We start from the raw sequence: 17,390 nt of genomic DNA, 5'->3' as shown, positions 1-17,390 counted from the left end.
CCAGTCAGGCACAAAAAAATAAAAAAATAATAAACGTGTTTTTGAGAACATTGCCACTTTGACTGTAGGTAGGGTAAAGCCAATTTTAAGTTTGGCAGTGAGCCAGCTTCAAATGTGCTTTAGTTCTTGGCAAAGAGCAAACTTCTTGTGTACACATTTACACTGTCACACTGAATGACTAATGAGCCTCCCTCCTCCATAAATAAACAATGAAAACAAACAGGCAGAGAGGAAAATCTAACAGCTCAGAAGGTCTTACAGTCCACTTACTGCTTGTTCCAAATCACTACACAGAAACTTCCTATAGATTGGGAGAAGGTTTCAGATTCCTTAGACAAACAGATGAAAGTCTGCAGCTTCAAGGACTAGGGCCAGCATCCATCAAGCATTTCAGAATCACTCGTACAAATCATGCACATCAAGTCTGCGTAGGACTAAAAATACTCCAAAAAACTTGAGAGTTGTTTATGAAGCTTCCTACACAGACTATCACTAAAGAGTAGAAGTTTTCCCTTGAGAGTGGATGACATCACAGTTATACAAAACTGAGCCACATGAAATTAAAGATGATGTCTTGTATTTTATTCTGAGTAGTTACCCTGTGGATTCAAGACATTCAAAAGCCTGACTGGCTGTTAGAAGATTTGATACAAAAAAAATATATAGAAAATAACATTACTTGTGGGTGCATGACAACCTACCAAAGCACAAGCAAAGAGTAAAACATATATTTTTTTGCCAAAACTGATCGAAAGAATCCATACAAAACCACCAACCAACCAAAAGACAACCGTAGACAGAAGTGTTCAAACACAGAGACAAATAGACAAATAGACGATAAGGGCTGGAACTAACAATTAATTTCACAATCAATTAATCTGCCCATCATTTTCTCTCATAATAAATTAATTGTTTAGTCTACAAAACATTATAAAACAGTGAAAAATCACAATATCCTAGAGCCCAAGGAGACTTCATTAAATGTCTTGTTTCATCAGCCCAAAACCTAAAAATATAAAATTTACTATGATTTCAGACCAAGAGAAGCAGCACATTCTCACATTTGGGAACCTGGAAGCATCAAATGTTGCCATTTTAGTTTGAAAAATCACAATATAATTTTCCCCCATATTTCAAGAGACTGTTATTTAAATGCAGCATACTCAGTTGTTGTCAATATCCTAGAAAAAACATTACATCTATTACATCTGCTCTCTTGTGAGTTGTGCTGATCATCACAGTGCACTTTATGTGATATGAAAAAGTCTCTTATGTCGGTGCAAACAGTATAGTCAAATTCATATCATGGCTCATCTCTCTACCATTGTGACATTTATATCGTTATATTTCCCATCCCTACATACACACACACCATACCACCCACACACACACTCAATGAGGACCATAATCAGTCCAGTGGCAGGCAGTAATAAAGCTGTCACACTGGGATAGACGTCTTGAAACAGTCTCTTCTAAACCCTGCTACCTTACACAAGAAGCCCAGAGGCAGAGACATAACATCACAGTCAAAGTTGCGGGTGTATTTATCTGAACCACCAGCAGAGGTCTTATAGTGAAAAACAGTGGGCTCCCTCTCATCCAAGGAATGTCTGCACACATCAGTACGTGAACAGCAGCACACAGGTGGGAAGGCTGCATTTATCCTTGAGAAAGTAGTGCTGAAATTTAAATCAGAGCTCTTGACTTCCAGAGACATTCATCTCTTCTGCTGCAGAAACATATTGCAGAGGGCTGACAGCTGATTAGACTGATGGATCACTATATGGTGCAACCATTACTACAGTTATGAAGCTCCTATCAGCTCACTCCACTGTGGCCTCATCTCTCACTCTCAAACACCCTCTAACTAAAACTGAAAGCAGGCTGCACAGAGCTGATGTGCAGTATGACGGGAGGGACTGATTGATTTCATTGCACCTACTCTTTAAAAGGTAACCTATGGAGTTTTAACAGCTAGTGGCAAGTTAGAGTGATGTTTTGATGAGTAGCTCCCTGTATTGTTTGCATCCTGAGGTCTGCCACTATGTGCACCAGGACATGCATATGCACAAGCACAAACATGGGGCAAAGTGATAAATATTTCTGCAGACTGTAAAGTGCAGTAAAAGGTGATGGTGGTAGTGTGTTGAAAAAGGCATTAATGCATTATAAAAGACGACAAAAAAGCCAATGTAAACAATGCATGATTCAATGTATTTAAAGCAAAGGATTTGCAAATGTTTTAGGTAGGACGGTAGGTAGGAAATCTATGTATAGAAATGTTTAAAAAATGTTTACAATGTAAACTTGCTTTAACAAATCTACCTCAGCCTAAGAAAGTAGATTCTGACAAGGGGGGCAACAATGGACAAACTGCTTCCTAAAATGTTGGTTCTGCAACAGAACAAAAAACACAGGCTACCTAGGATTCTGACGAACATCTGAAGTGAGAGTTTGGGGTAAGGCTATGTACAGTACCAAGGAATGCTATTCTCTTCTGCCATCTGTGAATCACCTGACCTCTAACAGACGGCTAGAACTCCAGGAAGCAGGAAGCACGCAGTGCCTCCAAGACGCCAATTTAGAAGGGATGTGCATTTAGCAGTTTGTTTTTTCCAGGGTTTAGTGTTTGCTGGACAAACAGCTCGTGTTCATTTGTAATGTGGGACAACAATTTTAATAGGTTTTCTGGGACTCTAACCACACTATGGCACATTCTTCCTATGGTAACTCCAGTGATGCCATTAAGGTTGTGAGAAACACAAATGTACTATATCAATCACAGCAGGTATACATTATTCGACGAGAGACTTGGCACAGCGAGTTCAAATATTTGTTAAGACAGGGACAGCCAGATCTGAGGACAAAGCGTGGTGGAGGACTCTGACAGCAGAAGAGTCACTACCCAACAGTTGAGCAATAAATGCAGTGTATTATCCAATCACTGCCACTGCCTATGCATCTTTCTCTGTCCCCAGAAAGAGAACCAAATCCCCAGCAAGTAACTCACCATGCATACTTTACAGATATTATGCCAGGACTAGATGTAGATTTATTTTCAAGTTTTAAATATCTCTTCTCTCTGTCAAATCTGATGGGTCTGATAGTACTAACAAACCTCAGAGAACTTGGTACTATTTGAAGTAGTCGTGATGACCTGGGTACTATTTATATCTGTCAAGTGCCCCTTCTAGCTGCAGAATTTACAGTGCACTCAAGTCATGATGGGCCTAGCACTAAACCGCATGCACACAGACATGTAAGAGGTCCGATAAGTGGTTGTAAAAAGCAGTTTCACTTTGGGTTGATGTTTGTTGGGAATAGCTATGGAAGTCCTTCACACAGTTATGATATTACGTAAGAACTTTTTAAATGAATGGCTTCTTCAAGTACCAGCACTGGAGATGGACAAGAGAAAAAACTGTCTACCTAATCTCTCCTAGAAGTGATTAGACCATTAGAGATAAGGTAAGGGTTATCAGATCTACATATGGGGTAGCCAGCCACTTATTCCCAATTATGAACACTCACTATGGTTCTTGTGTGCAATAAAACATCAAAGGCTCACAGCTAAGGTGCCACAAGCATTTGTGCTGTCACTGAGCTCGAGAGACATACATGAGAATTGTGAGAGGATTAAAAACTTAGAGACGAGTCACAGAAAGAAACAATGTCCTGCTGATAGCATACATTATGTCTAGCCTGAAAGACGTGCCAGGGAAAGACAAGTGTGGGACATGGGAGGTCTGCAGAGGGAACGGTACAGCTCACACTGTTGCCAGGAGAGAGGGGAGGGAATAAGCCAAATGCACAGTGCCAGGAGGGTATGATATTAATCCCTCTTCTGCTGCTGCTAAATTGAAAACATGGTAGCAACCTGTACATCAGTAGAACACCCTTTGGAAGAGTGTGAAAAGAACACTTCATCAATAGCAGTAGGAAAATCGTTTGACAGATTGTTCAACAGTTGCACAGGACCATTTCGTATATAAAAATCTGATCATGTTTTCTTCCTGTAAAACTAAATATGACATGTGCTTACGTAAGCTTGAACCAACCAATTTCAACCAATAATATCATGACATCCACCCATCAATCGATCTTCAACTTTTAGCAGCACAGAACTAACATTCATTAGTAGCTAGCTAGCAACAGCTTGGTACATCGGTGTGTCTTTGGCTGTTCAAATCAAATTCCCCCCAACGTTATGTCCCGCCTGCCTTTCCTGTTTCACATGAAACATGTCACGATACGGAAGCTAGATACTCTCGAAATGCTGCCATCATGAAAGCGCATAACCTAACGAATACACCCTGGCTCATGAACTGCCTACCATATCCCTTGATGATGGAGCATGCTACAGTGACACGCAAACATCCAATCATGTGTCTACATCGACTGAAATGAAACATTTAATTGTGATATATTTTTCAGCTGTATCTTCCAGCTCTAAGATACACTGCAATATTTTAGTGAAGGTGTGATCACAGAGGTTTGGATTCTCTAACAGTTGAAGAAAAAAACAAGCACTGACTGCCTGTTTGGATGTGGATGAAGACAAATTCAGAGGCTGAATTTGTAACAATTTGTTTCAGGAAACATGGCGCTGTTCCAAAGCCCTCTGTGGACATTTTAACATGGTGCTCCAAGAGCTCACAGCTGTAGAACATTTGAGCAGAGTGATGGCTTCCAAAAAGCTCCCTAATCATCACAGACCATCTGGAAAACAACTGGGCCGCGCACTGTCTACTGGACTGAGGTAGACGGACAAGAGAAATAGAGGGAGAAGGAAAAAGATAGAGGGAGTAGATGTTTGCTTTGCCATGGCATGATATGGGAGCTTAAAAGATATCCATCACCTACATCACAGAACAGATATCATGGAACCAAAGTAAAGGGATTTCATTTGCTTTCTACCTGCATGTGCACTGATCAGCTCTTGTTTTGTTTCTACAGCATCTCACCATGAGCGTTGTAATGGTTGTTTAAACTTCAAGCAATACAGAGTTCCTCCACTAAACAGGCCCTTTAGACATAGTCAGTCAGGCAGGATGGGATGGAGTCTCACATATGGCTTAAGACCATATCCTGCAAAAACTTTCTCACTTGTGCCTCTCCGACTTCCTATCCCTCTCTACTTTCCAACTATATGTATAAAAATAGTGGACTGCATGGAGGAGAATGCAGAAGGAGACCTAAGCAGCTGGTATCTAATGGCAAAGCAAAGCAACTCCATAAGAAATACAAAATGTTGAGAAGATCACCTGATTCGTTCTCAACAAAGTAACGATGCTGGCATACCAAGTTCTCGTGTGTAGACATAACAATGTGTGCAATAATAGCTGACCAACAGCATAACCCCCACGAAGGCAGTCCCCAGATTCAACCTGCTACAACATCAGCAAAGGACAGCTCATTGCAGATTACTACAGGGATTACTCAAGTTCAACAGCTCTATCAGCATTAAATCAAAGACACCACACAACTAAGAGGCTTTAGGACCAAAGAATTACTGTAGGCTGAATGCTCCCCTTCTAAACCCAAGAGGTAGGCTTACATTCGATCAACATTTGTACCATTGGGGATTACATGCATATTCTTTCATCCTGGGCGTTAATCATTACAAAGAGTTTGAGAAAAAGTACATTTTGTAAAGTGATGCTTATACGCACTCTGTCAGTCTAAATATGACAAAAGAAGTCTGTCAGATTACACTTAGAGAGGCATCACCTTCTCAGTGAAGGCAACTGCGACGACAGCAGACAAAAGAGTCTCTTGATCCTGTTAAAAGCAGTCATGCCTTTAGTTTCCAATCCTGAGATAAGAATCTTTCCAATAGAATGAAAAGAGGAACAAGAACCTATTAGTGCACTCATTTTGTAAACAACAAATGCATCACAAAACTCTGGGCCAAAAAAAGAGTAGCCAAGAATACTATGAACAACAGGAGAGGATACCTTGGTCTGATGTGGATTTTCACTGAGAAACTGTCTTAATCAGCACCTAGGGCAGTCACCGACATCAGAGGATCTCTTACACATATGTTCACACAGAGCATCCAAACACCAAAAGACATACACACTTTTCATCCAGTGCTAGCCAGATGGCAGGGACCCCACAGAGACTGAAACGCGGGAGAGCAGTCTGAGCGGCTCAAAGCCTGCCTAGTTGAGTGTCTGTCTCCCAGTCAGCACCCAGCCTCAGAACAGAGAGTTATGGAGCTAGAGACGGGGATGATGTACAGCAGCTCCAGGTCCACTGGTTTCCCTCTTAAATCACATTACACACACAAGTGAGCTGCATGAGTACCGAGCACTGACAGAGTTAGTGAGTCAGCAGCCACAGCCATCAGAGCCTCCCCCTGCCAAGGGGGCGAGTAACCACTCTCTCAGAGCTTTGCAGTCTGAATAAGGCATTGTCCCTGGTGAGCCATTTGTTAATGTTAGCCATGTGTATGGGAACGAACATCTTACTTCTTTACAAACATACCGTTAGACATTGCATATGGGTTTCACAATTATGTTAAGATGAACATCAAAATGATTGAATTCAATACAAATAGTGAGGGCATATTATTTGTCTTTTTACATTAAATCAGAGTACAATAATAATGGATCGGGTGTTTTTCTTATACTATGGCAATTTCCCAAAGACAAAAAGGTAACTTCAAACTGTCATTCATCTTTTAAAGTTTGTTCATAGTCAGTTTAGAAGTCTGCATGTTGTCTTTGTGTCTGTGTGAATTTTTTTATGGACACTCAAGTTTCCTCTAACAGGCAAGACATGCAGGTTCGGTGAATTGGAAACTAATTTGGCCATAGGTGTGAATGAGGTTGTCTGTCTTTGTGAGGCAGAGTGGCGAGCTGTCCAGTGTGTGCACGCTGCCTCTCACCCTATGTGTGCTGGAATTGGCTGTTACAGATGAAAAAAACTGGCTCTACTTGTTGCCTTTATGATAAGTCTCTTGAAGTAATTCAAGGTGCTACCAGCCGGGACACGCACGCTGAGGAAGGCAGAGCCCGAGACATCTATGTGTGAAAAGTGTTGAGTGAGTGTTGCTTCTGATTTAATTGAAAGAAAATGCAAAAAAAAGATTTGGTAGCGTTGCCCCAGCAACCCTGCACAGGATAAGGTTAATGAGGTTTGATTAGATTTGAGGTTAGTTTCAGCAGTGGGAATTAATATAGTATGAAGCTTAAATGTTGTTGCTGCCTTATGGTTACAACAGTGTAAAACATAACAAAAGGAGAATAGATGGAGCCACTGGTGGACCTGGCAGAGTTTTATAGAGAATATACCATGCACACTGATTTACAACAGTGGTTTAGCATTTAACTGTTGATTAGAGCTACCGTTGAGGTGTTGAAAACTGATTTACATTACACTGAATGTTAACTGTGTAATGACAATGCTCTAGCCTGAAGCTGCAATCATGTTTTGGAAGCAGAGAACAGTTAATCACGGTGTGACTGAAACAAACACTTGTGATTGGTCACAGTTTCCCTTTTACTAGGGAGCACTTAATTTGATGCACCAGAGCAGGCATTTTAACCATCAAGTCGATATTTCACCTGATCGAGTTATCCTAAATGGTAAAGGATTAGATATACAGCCCTATCTTGCATTTAATTTTATTCCAAGTCCAAACACTTGGTCACCTCTCTCACTCTCTCCCTACTGTGACTGGATTTTCATAGTTACATAATCAGGTCTGATATACGGCTTTGCTCACAGATAGAAGCTTCGATTATTCCCTGGAGAGAAGAGAGATCCTTTAAAGTCTGCCATAACTGTGTGTCTGACAGTTATGGAGGGTTCACAGGGACCCCCGTCATGTTTGCCCTGAAAGATCAAGACCTCACCTCTCAATTCTTACTACATTACAGGTAAAGCTACAAACAAAGCCACTGCAGACCCACATAGACGGAAAAGAGAATAAATGTGAGCTAATTCCTCAGACTGTCCCTATATAGCATTGGGGATTTTTACTCACTTTAGTGGATGTCACTCATGGAAATGAAAACAAATCCCCTATGCTTGAAGTCTGTGACATGCTAATCCATTCTTCAGATCTCTGATAAGATGCCCCTTTACTGATGCCCTGAAGTGTCAGTATCTTAAGTGTCTGGAACTGCAGAGATGGAACTTTGAAAGAGAAGAGGTAAGACAAGAACAGAAGCACTAGTGTGCACAAATGGCATTGAATTTAATTACTCGAATGCTAGTAGAACCTATGTACTGTGGTGTACTGTGTAAAGTGCACTTTGAATGGTGGGGTATTTTGAACTACGCTAGGTTTGGAGGCTAAAGGTTTCCCTGTTTAAAAGAATAATATTCTTTTTTTAAATTACAACAATAAAACATTAAAAATAGATAAAATTCAATAAAATAAATAAACACAAGGGATAAAAATAATGCCAATTATTAAGACTTAAAAACCAAGGAAACTATGGCCACAGTGGCTGGTTTTTGTAGAAATCCTTGGGACGACTAGGAGGCGAGCTCCAGGGGATCTGAGGGATCTGCTCGTTACATATCTAAAAAGTAAGTCTGAGAGATATGCTGGTGCCACACCATTCAGTTATTTAAAAACTAGTAAAAAAAAAATCTTCAATTCTAAAAAAAATCATTCTAAAACTGATATGTAACCAATGCAATGACTTTAAAATGGGTGTTATAAAATGCTCTCTGTCTGGTCTACGTCAGCTGCACTCAACATGAAGTTGTAGGCAGCTGACAGCTTTTTTAGGTAGACCAAACAAGAGTATTGCAATAGTCAAGCCCAGAGGTTACAAAAGCATGCATTAGTTTTTTCTGGGTCAGCCTGAGAGAGAAATGGTCTAACCATAGCAATGTTTCTAAGATGATAAAATGACATTTCTGATGGGGGCTTACTGGTTTGGTTTAGAGCAAAAAAACTCACTGTACGCTATCTGCTCAGCATCAAACAACAGACAGACAAAGAAAGTAAATAGCTGGTGAACATAGTGCAGTATTTAGCAGCAAAAGAGCCAAATATTTCCCTCAGGAGTTGGTAGAGACCAAAAACTGAGCTAAAAGAGAATGAATATTGGACTTACAGTCGTCTGGTGGCCAGAAATATCAAAAACATCTTTAAATTAACGCTAATGTTGCTCCGTATAAACTTAAAATGTTATAATATGTCAGCGTTGTGTTATTGTAGGGTATTTTTGATGAGCAGAAGCTCTAATAGGTTATCAATGAAAAACCACAGTCATCAAAAAAGAGGATTTGATTATCTATCTTTAAGTGACAATTACCACAACTGAGTATTGATCCACATCACAGTAACCCCATACTCCTACTTTTAAATGTGCAGTCAGCCAGTGTGTTGGCCTTCAAAGCACAAAATGAGCCAACAGCGATCCACTAGAGAGACTTTTGTCATAATTGGCCAAATTTCAATTGACATGCTTTCCTCTGTTCTGAGTGATGAATTATGCAGCAGTAGAAGTGAACACCCTAATGAAAGTGGTGGTTGCAGAGTAGGCTAGTACAATATTTATATTTTATGTTGCACTTTATACTGATGAGCACTCGGAAGCGGCAAATTGCCCTCAAAGGAGGCTGACAAAATGTCACCAAATGAAACATTAATAACTGAGCAGCAATCGAGCAAGACTTTTGCTCTGTAGCACTGTGAGGGTCAGCTGTTTGGGCCTCCTACTGTACTTACCACTCAATCATTAGCCTTGAAAACAAGATGTCAGCTATCTCATTGTGTAACCTACCGCAATTAGCCCTGACTTCAGCAGTGGGGTTTTTCCCCTCCTTTTCCAGACAGAATAAATGAGACAAGAATAGCGAACAAAGATAAGGAACTGGCAGGAGATCTGCACCTGTCTATTAACAAACATAATTGCTGTAAACACTCCCTGCATCCATGAGGTAACAAACTCATAATTAGGGTCATCACTCTCCTCCTAAAATACTAAGCCTTTTGCACGAGTCAAACTGACTTCACCCCATTTATCCTGATACACACTTCTGAAAAAGGTCTTCAAAGGTCAAGAATCCTCATTAGCAGACAGTGACAGACAAACATTTTGACAAAATGCTGGTTCAATTACCCAAATCATGTCCCTCTGTCTTGTTAAAATGAAGCTTAAAGTAAGTTAAAATGTTGGATTATGTGTTACAGAGATCAAATGGAAAACACAAATCTGCCAGATGGCACAGTCTCATCAAAACGCTGTTTATGTCACAAACAAAAACAAACTGAACAGATAGTGCACTCAGGGTGGCTGTAGAATTTACTAGTAAACCCAAGAGAGGGATACACAGAAAATGTCATGAAAATAAAATGTCCAATGTCTTGACTCTCCATGTAGTATGCTGTGCAGAGCCTGTGCAGCATACAGTATTTTGCATTGTGTTGTTTTAAAAGTGCATACCATCTTCAGCGTCACAGAGACCGAATCTCTGCACAGAAGTGTAGTTCAATGAGAGATAAGTCTCCCAGCACCCAACTCTCATGACACGGTACAAAGTAACAGACAGGTTAATCTAAAGGAGAAAGTGTCTGTTACTCTGACGTGTGGATTATTGTTTCAGCTCTTGGAGGACCAAAGCAGCAGATTGCCTGGATGGAGTTCAGTGTTCTCTGATTTATCGCCAAGTTCAGTAGTTGAGACCAGGGCCAAAAGCCACTGGCTTAAAACTTGAATGTATTAGGACTAATGGGTGGGTGTTATTGACCTGTATTGACTCCTCCTCTCCTCAGTGAGCCACAGCAGATGGTAGGATACAATGATACTGTGTGTGTGTGTGTGTGTGTGTGTGTGATGGATATGTGTTCATCTGACTAAAATGACCACATTTGAAAAGAAATAATTAAATTGAACAGAGGCAGCATTGAAAGTGAAGTTTTTTTTAACTGCAGCACCTTAACAAAAGGTAGGCACATTTTTACAACGTGCAGTCCTGTCTGACTTGGAAACAAAACAGCAACAAAACGTACTGATTTAAGATATAAATGTCTGCCTGTGAATGAATAACATGCAGATAGTTTTGCTCCTTTCAATCTCACTCTATTAGTTGGAGAGCAAGTACTGGCCAGTTGACACATTGTTCCCCAAACTAAAAAGCCGTGTTGGCATCCGGCCACATGCAAACAACCCAGAAACTCAAAAGAGACTGCTCAGTCTGAGGAGAGCAGTAAGCCATGACTGATTCAATTAACATCTGCACTGACCTTCACTCATTCAAAACTCACAGTGCCGTAAAATAATCAAATCTTGTGATGGGCTATGGCCCTAGTCCACACTATCACACCAACAACCCGCACCTTCAATCCTCCCCAACACATCCCGTCAGAGGACAGTCTACGTCAGCACAATCTGCTCCTTGATGCTCACACTGTGTCACCCGAAGGTAACAGCCAAGCCACACAGCCAGAATGTGAATGGGCCAGATCCTTTCACAGGCTCGAAAAAGAATCGAGTCATAGAAATTAATCAATGATCCAGTCTCTATTTCAAGTCTGAAAACAAGAGGAGGGTGTCATTTTTTTGGTTTAAACTGCTTGCCCCTTGTTTATGTACATTAAAAATACAAAAATATAACCATAAACTTGCAATACTTGACAATGCTCAATTGATGACAAAGTAATGATAACCTACTGTAAAACTTAAGGCATAGACTTATCCAGCTGTCATCAGGCTAATGGTTTTGGACAGTTTTTCAGAGGCCTCAAAATGCCCCAAGTACTGTCCAAGACAGTTATCACATAAACCTGTCAGCAAGTCTCCATGACAAAACAATGAGTCACAATGAAATTAACAGGCACGGTTTTACACAGCCCAATTACTCAAGTTTAAGTACATCTAAGATACATCTTCATCGCTAAAGACTGACAAATTGATCTTGTGCTTTGAATTGACCATACTTGTTTATCAGAGCACACAGCCAGCTTAATGACACAAATATATACAGTGGTGACCACATAACTAGACCTCTAAAAGCTCTTGCTAAGTAAAACAACAAAGAGGGCCCTCTTGGGTCAGTCCCAGTAAACAGTCTGGGAAAATGTGTCTTACTAAAACCGTGAAAACAAGCCAGACTGGGCCAGCCTCAGTCACAAGCAGGCTAATCATCTGCATTTCACCGCCAACATCTGCATCAGCTTTCATTAAAATTAAACAGTGTAGTCTATCCAATAAGCAGGCAGTACAGCATACTGTATGCCTGCATACCGTATGCGTACTAGTATTTTCTGTATGCTCACTACAAAAGGAAGGAAGGTCAAAACAAGGAGATATGCCGGGGCTGTTTCTCTGTGTTTTAGTATTTTACCTGCTTAGCTGCAGTTTACAACAGGCTCAGTTAAACCAGCTGAACACATGTTTTTGTTTGCAGTTTGTTTATTGTCTTGTTTATTGTTTAGTGTCTGTTACTTGTAGTTACAGGTGACGAAAAGATTGACAAGAAGCTGTGGTGCACCTGCTTCTTTGCGGACAAACAAATAAAACCGTGGGTCCTCTTTGCTGAGCAGTGGTGCATCAGCTACTACATGGTTGCTGTAAATTGTCCTATTTAGTTTGTCAGACAATCAATAAGCTTCCCATTGCTATTCAGAAGACTGACGCATATTTTAAATGTCTGTAATTACACAATATTACATTAGCTTCAAATGTAAGTGTCAGCAGCTGAGCTAATACATAAATAATAGATGATATTAGATAATATAGTTATCATTCATGGCAGAAAATTATGTTTTGAAAAAATTAAATGGTCTGAACTGTACATATATCCCCTTAACCACTGCAGTCTACACTCTCTTAATCCTCAGTTAAACCTCGTGTACAGCAGGTTTATCTTGTATTTTGCATACAGTGCAGTGACCTCTAATGACAGCTAAGTAATTTGCAGAAGACACAACAACTGGGTTTAGACTAAAAACCAAAGCTGCAAATTCATCCGCAGCTTCTATTCAAATGACTTCTTTAATAAAAACTTAAAATGTAGCTAATGCATAAAACCAATGTGCACTTGTAAAATGCAGTCTGCATACTTTGTAGGGGACATGATCAGTTTGTAACTTGTTTTACAGAGTGCATTGCCATTCAATTGGACTGTGCCAGAATCACAGTGATCACCTAATGAATATGGTGCCCAAGTCTGTTTTTCAGTGAGAAGCCGTGATAAAACACTGGAATATAAAATTACTGCCTTTCAGTCGGACTGCCTGGCAACCTGCCACATGAAGCTTCTCAAATTCATGAGGAAGTCAAAGAAGGAGAAGGGATTCAGCGAGGATAATAAGGCATAATATCCTAAATTCGTAGCCTGTGTATTGCAGTGTCTTCAATCATACATAAGCATTCTTGTATTTTGGCAGAGAAATTCATCTGCAGAATATCTATACCTGCTGTGTGAGAGGAGTTTCATTAAGACATGCAAAATAACAACATATTTCAACTCATATCATTGAATTTAAAACATTCTGAGGTGATGATGATGATGAATCAGTGCTGACAGAATGACAGTGTTTGTGATCTCCTTTTATTAGTCGCATGCATCAGGCTACCATGGAGGAGAGAAAGGAAAATGTAAAATATACTGTAGTTCACTAATGTAATTCATGTAGATCCTGGTCTTCAAACAGAGAGGGGCACAAACTGAACAAACCAAAGTGTTTTAGTGGTCATGGATGATATATCACATTTTCTCCTGCCCACACAGCACAAACAAATGGGCATACTGGTGATATGATGTTCAAACAAAATCAAGGGGAGGAAACGTTAAATAAGAAGTCTTTAATACTGTAGGTTGGCATGTATGAAATATTCTCCAGCATCTATTTAAGACAAGCGTCATTTTATACTGTGAGCAGACCATATAAACCCAAACAGTGAGGATAACTGTTCTTTGACGGTTTAATAACTGTCAGAAAAAGAGAACACATTATACTTTGGCTCAACTCTTCAAGAAGGCTCAGCTCTGAGCAGGGTAGGTCTGAATAAATACAAACAGCTCGCAAGCAGACAAAACCACAATTTGCCTATGTCTATCTAGTATTTGCACAGTGTTCATGTGTAATCATTAACTAGGAGATAGGCTTCCACAGAGCAGAAATAGGGAGTAAAGGTTCCAAATTTACAGGCATGCAACATTTACTTCTAATACACAGCATGTTTACAGGAGTAGCGCAGCATTGGAATGAGCTTTCCATTCATTTGAGGGGATATAACTGGTAATAAATAGATTCCTATTTATAATTAAGGGCTGCTGCAATCATAGCAACACGCAAAGGGGAAGTGCTTTGAATTCATGTGGCGTGTTCAGATATTGTATGCAGGTTCTGGGGTTATGATAGGTGTGTGTGTCTTGTGGAGGGAGGGAAACTCACTTGATAAAGCACCGTGCACCCTCGAAAGTATATCCTTCTTCCCATCCAGTGGGTAGGTCTGTGAAAGAGGGAGAGGTGGACAAAGACATGTGAATACAAACTGGTGGAACAAACAGATGTTGTGCGTATTAAATTAACTAGGGCTGTGCATTCCCAGCTGTCAACCAAAAAGAACATTAATTGGTAATTATTTTGAAAATGGATTAATCGTTTCTGTCATTTTTCAAGCAAGAATGCCAAACATTTCCTGGATCCAGCTTCTCAAATATGAGGATTTGCTGCTTTTTTATATAATGACTGGTGGGTTTTTAAATGTTGGTTGCAATTTGTAAAATTTACTTTTAGGTCTGCAACTTACTATTGTCAGTTTGATTGGATTGATCAATCAGATGATTGTTTTGTCTTTGAAATGGCAGGAAAAAAAAACTACCATCACACTTTTCTATAGATTAATGTGACGTCTTCACATAGCTTGTTCTGTCTGACCAGCACTCCAAAACCCAAAGATATTCAATTTACTTTTACATAAGACAAATAACAGCAGAAAATCTTCACAATTGAGAAGCTGGAACTAAAGAATATTTGTCATTTTAGCTTGAAAAATTAGATAAAGGACTAACCGATTATCAAAATATATGCAGATGAATTTTCTGGTAATCAAGTGATCAATTAATCGACTAATTGTTTCAGCTCTAATGCATTTGATCTATGGGAAATTCTGCATTTTTCACTATTTTTGACTAATCAGTTAATCAAGGAAGTAATCTGTAGATTTATTCGTAATGAAAATAATCGTTAGTTGCAGTCCTGCTGAGATGCAGCAGTCATTCAATAACATTAGTGGGAATGCTCTGCAGAGACAGCCACTCAATAACATTAGTGGGAATGCTCTGCAGAGACTTCAGGTTATATGAGGAGGCTGCTACATAGTTAGTCGCATGGTAACGTCACCCTTTGCAAAGAGCTCATTTTACCATGTAACACACTGCGTTTAAGATTGGTTAAGATATTTAGGGGAAGCTAATTTTGTAGATTTACAGCTAACCTTTACTAGCTCCTCAGTCTACAGCAGCTGTTGCTGTATACCTGTCAAACTGGAGACCACTGTTTAGCGGGCTCTGTCTGTGTTAACTGATCAACCGGACAGACTATATGGTCAACAGAAGCCGTTAGTTTATTCAAAATAAAACAAAATGCTTCCGAAATTAATTCACATGCTGGTGGTTGTTGGTAAAAGTCGTCGTTTTACAAGTTCACAAGTAACAGTTAGTTAGCTAACGTCCACTCGCCAGCTTAACTGACTGACCAACCTGAAAATGAGGTTGAGGCTCGCGAGGAAAAGTGGCACGAGCAGGGCAGAGGTGGGCATGAGAAGGCTCACTTTTATTTTTCAGCACGAGCGACAACAGCCCACTCGTGCATTAAGAAACACAGCATGTATGTCACAGCCTCTCTCTCAGTGTGCGAAGTATCGGGTTTGGGGGATATATGAGCAAAACAACAACACATGACGGCGAACACGAGAGACGTTAAACACAACAGGGAAACTTGACCGCCGTTAAGTGACACCTTACCTGGAGTTTTTCTGTGCCCGGTTATTACTGCCTCGCCACTTACTGGATGCAGCCAGGTTGTACTCTTCGCTTCCTCGCTGTTGAGAGAGGGAAATGCATTCATTATCACACGGTGACTTTGTTCGAATCAGAAACGGGCAGAAATGACTTGAGCCGTTTTCTCTGAAGGCATAGTTACTTAATGAAGAAGACGCGTCCATCCCGAGTAACCCCATAACTCCAAGAAGAAGGGAGACAAGAAATCCACTCGGGTTGTAGATCCGCCGCCATGTCTGGCAATACTGTATGACAATCGCGCGGCGCCGCTCTCGCAGGCAGCGAGTACACGGAAACCTTGGCAACGGCGGGCGGCTGAGAGGAGGGCAGGAGCCCAGGGGGTAGGACAGGTAGGTACAGTCAATTCATCTGTCTGGGAGATGATTTTGACAAGTTAAATACGTGAACTGATAGACATATCGACATTGTGGGTTATTGCTACATGAATACCCTTAAAACTTGTTTTCTCTGCTGTTTTGAGTGTGGTTGTGTTGTTATTGTCTTTTGTGTGGTTGTGGATGCATATTGTTTTATACTAGCTGTGTTATTGTTGCCTTTTGCAGGGTTGTGGATGCATATTGTTCTAAACAAAGAACAAAACACCTCTCAGTAGTGTGAACAACCATGGGGGCAGGGCTGGATTAACCTGCTAGGGGGCCCCAGGGCAACATTGATTTGCTGGACCCCTGTATGCCTTTCTCACAGCAGACAATTTGACTCGTTATAGTGGGGTAAGCACAGGTGTTACTAATACTATTAACGATGGCTCCTTTATTCAAGTGTCCCAGTACGACATAACAGTGTCACAGTGAGCCAGTATGCACACTACAGGGACCCTGAAATTGAAGAAGCTACATGGAATTCAGCCATCATTCATTTTATTATTTACACTTGTGCTTCTTCTATTGTGAAATGTCTTCAGTGAAAAAGGCCTGTTAAGCCCCCCATTTCTTGTACTTGCTTGTACTAATTAAGCACATCAATTTAGGACTATGCAACATGCAAGGCTGGTTTACCCCCCAGACAAAGCAGCCAACTGTCAAATTAAATTGTGTTTAATCTAATAATCTAATCACCATGAACTAATTTAGGGAGGTAAATAGGGGCCCAACAGCTAATTTTGCCTAGGGGCCCGCTAACTGGTCAATCCAGCCATGGCAACATGGGAAATACTGGTGGCTAAGACGCTGACCACGTAAAAGCAAGTCCCTGAGTCCTCAAGTCCGGCCAAGGACCTTTGTTTCATGTCACCCCACATCTCTCTATGCCCTCATATCCCCTCTCTACTGTCTACTATCTGATAAAGTTAAAATGTACAAAAAGTAATATGTAGGCACGAGACAGTGCCTCTGAACCAGGTAACAGCAGGAGCCACCTTGAGGCCCTTATCATGTCAGATGGTATTGTGC

The 17,390-nt window shown here is 40.5% G+C and overlaps 1 protein-coding gene across 1 annotated transcript in view; it reads right to left on the bottom strand.

Annotated features, from left to right (window-relative positions):
* The window catches only part of LOC139287107 (pleckstrin homology domain-containing family A member 5-like), a 77,250-nt gene extending 61,035 nt beyond the window's left edge, over positions 1-16,215 (bottom strand). The window contains exons 1-3 of the mRNA XM_070908092.1: positions 16,124-16,215; positions 15,946-16,022; positions 14,372-14,429 (exon numbers count right to left, since the gene is read on the bottom strand). Coding sequence (XP_070764193.1) covers positions 14,372-14,429; positions 15,946-16,022; positions 16,124-16,215 — 227 coding nt within the window. The remainder of the gene's footprint in view (positions 1-14,371; positions 14,430-15,945; positions 16,023-16,123) is intronic.
* Between the last annotated feature and the right edge of the window lie 1,175 nt (positions 16,216-17,390).

This window comes from Enoplosus armatus, chromosome 6 (genome assembly GCF_043641665.1).
Source record: "Enoplosus armatus isolate fEnoArm2 chromosome 6, fEnoArm2.hap1, whole genome shotgun sequence".
Classification (NCBI taxonomy): domain Eukaryota; kingdom Metazoa; phylum Chordata; class Actinopteri; order Centrarchiformes; family Enoplosidae; genus Enoplosus; species Enoplosus armatus.
This window is presented reverse-complemented; position numbering and strand designations above follow the sequence as displayed.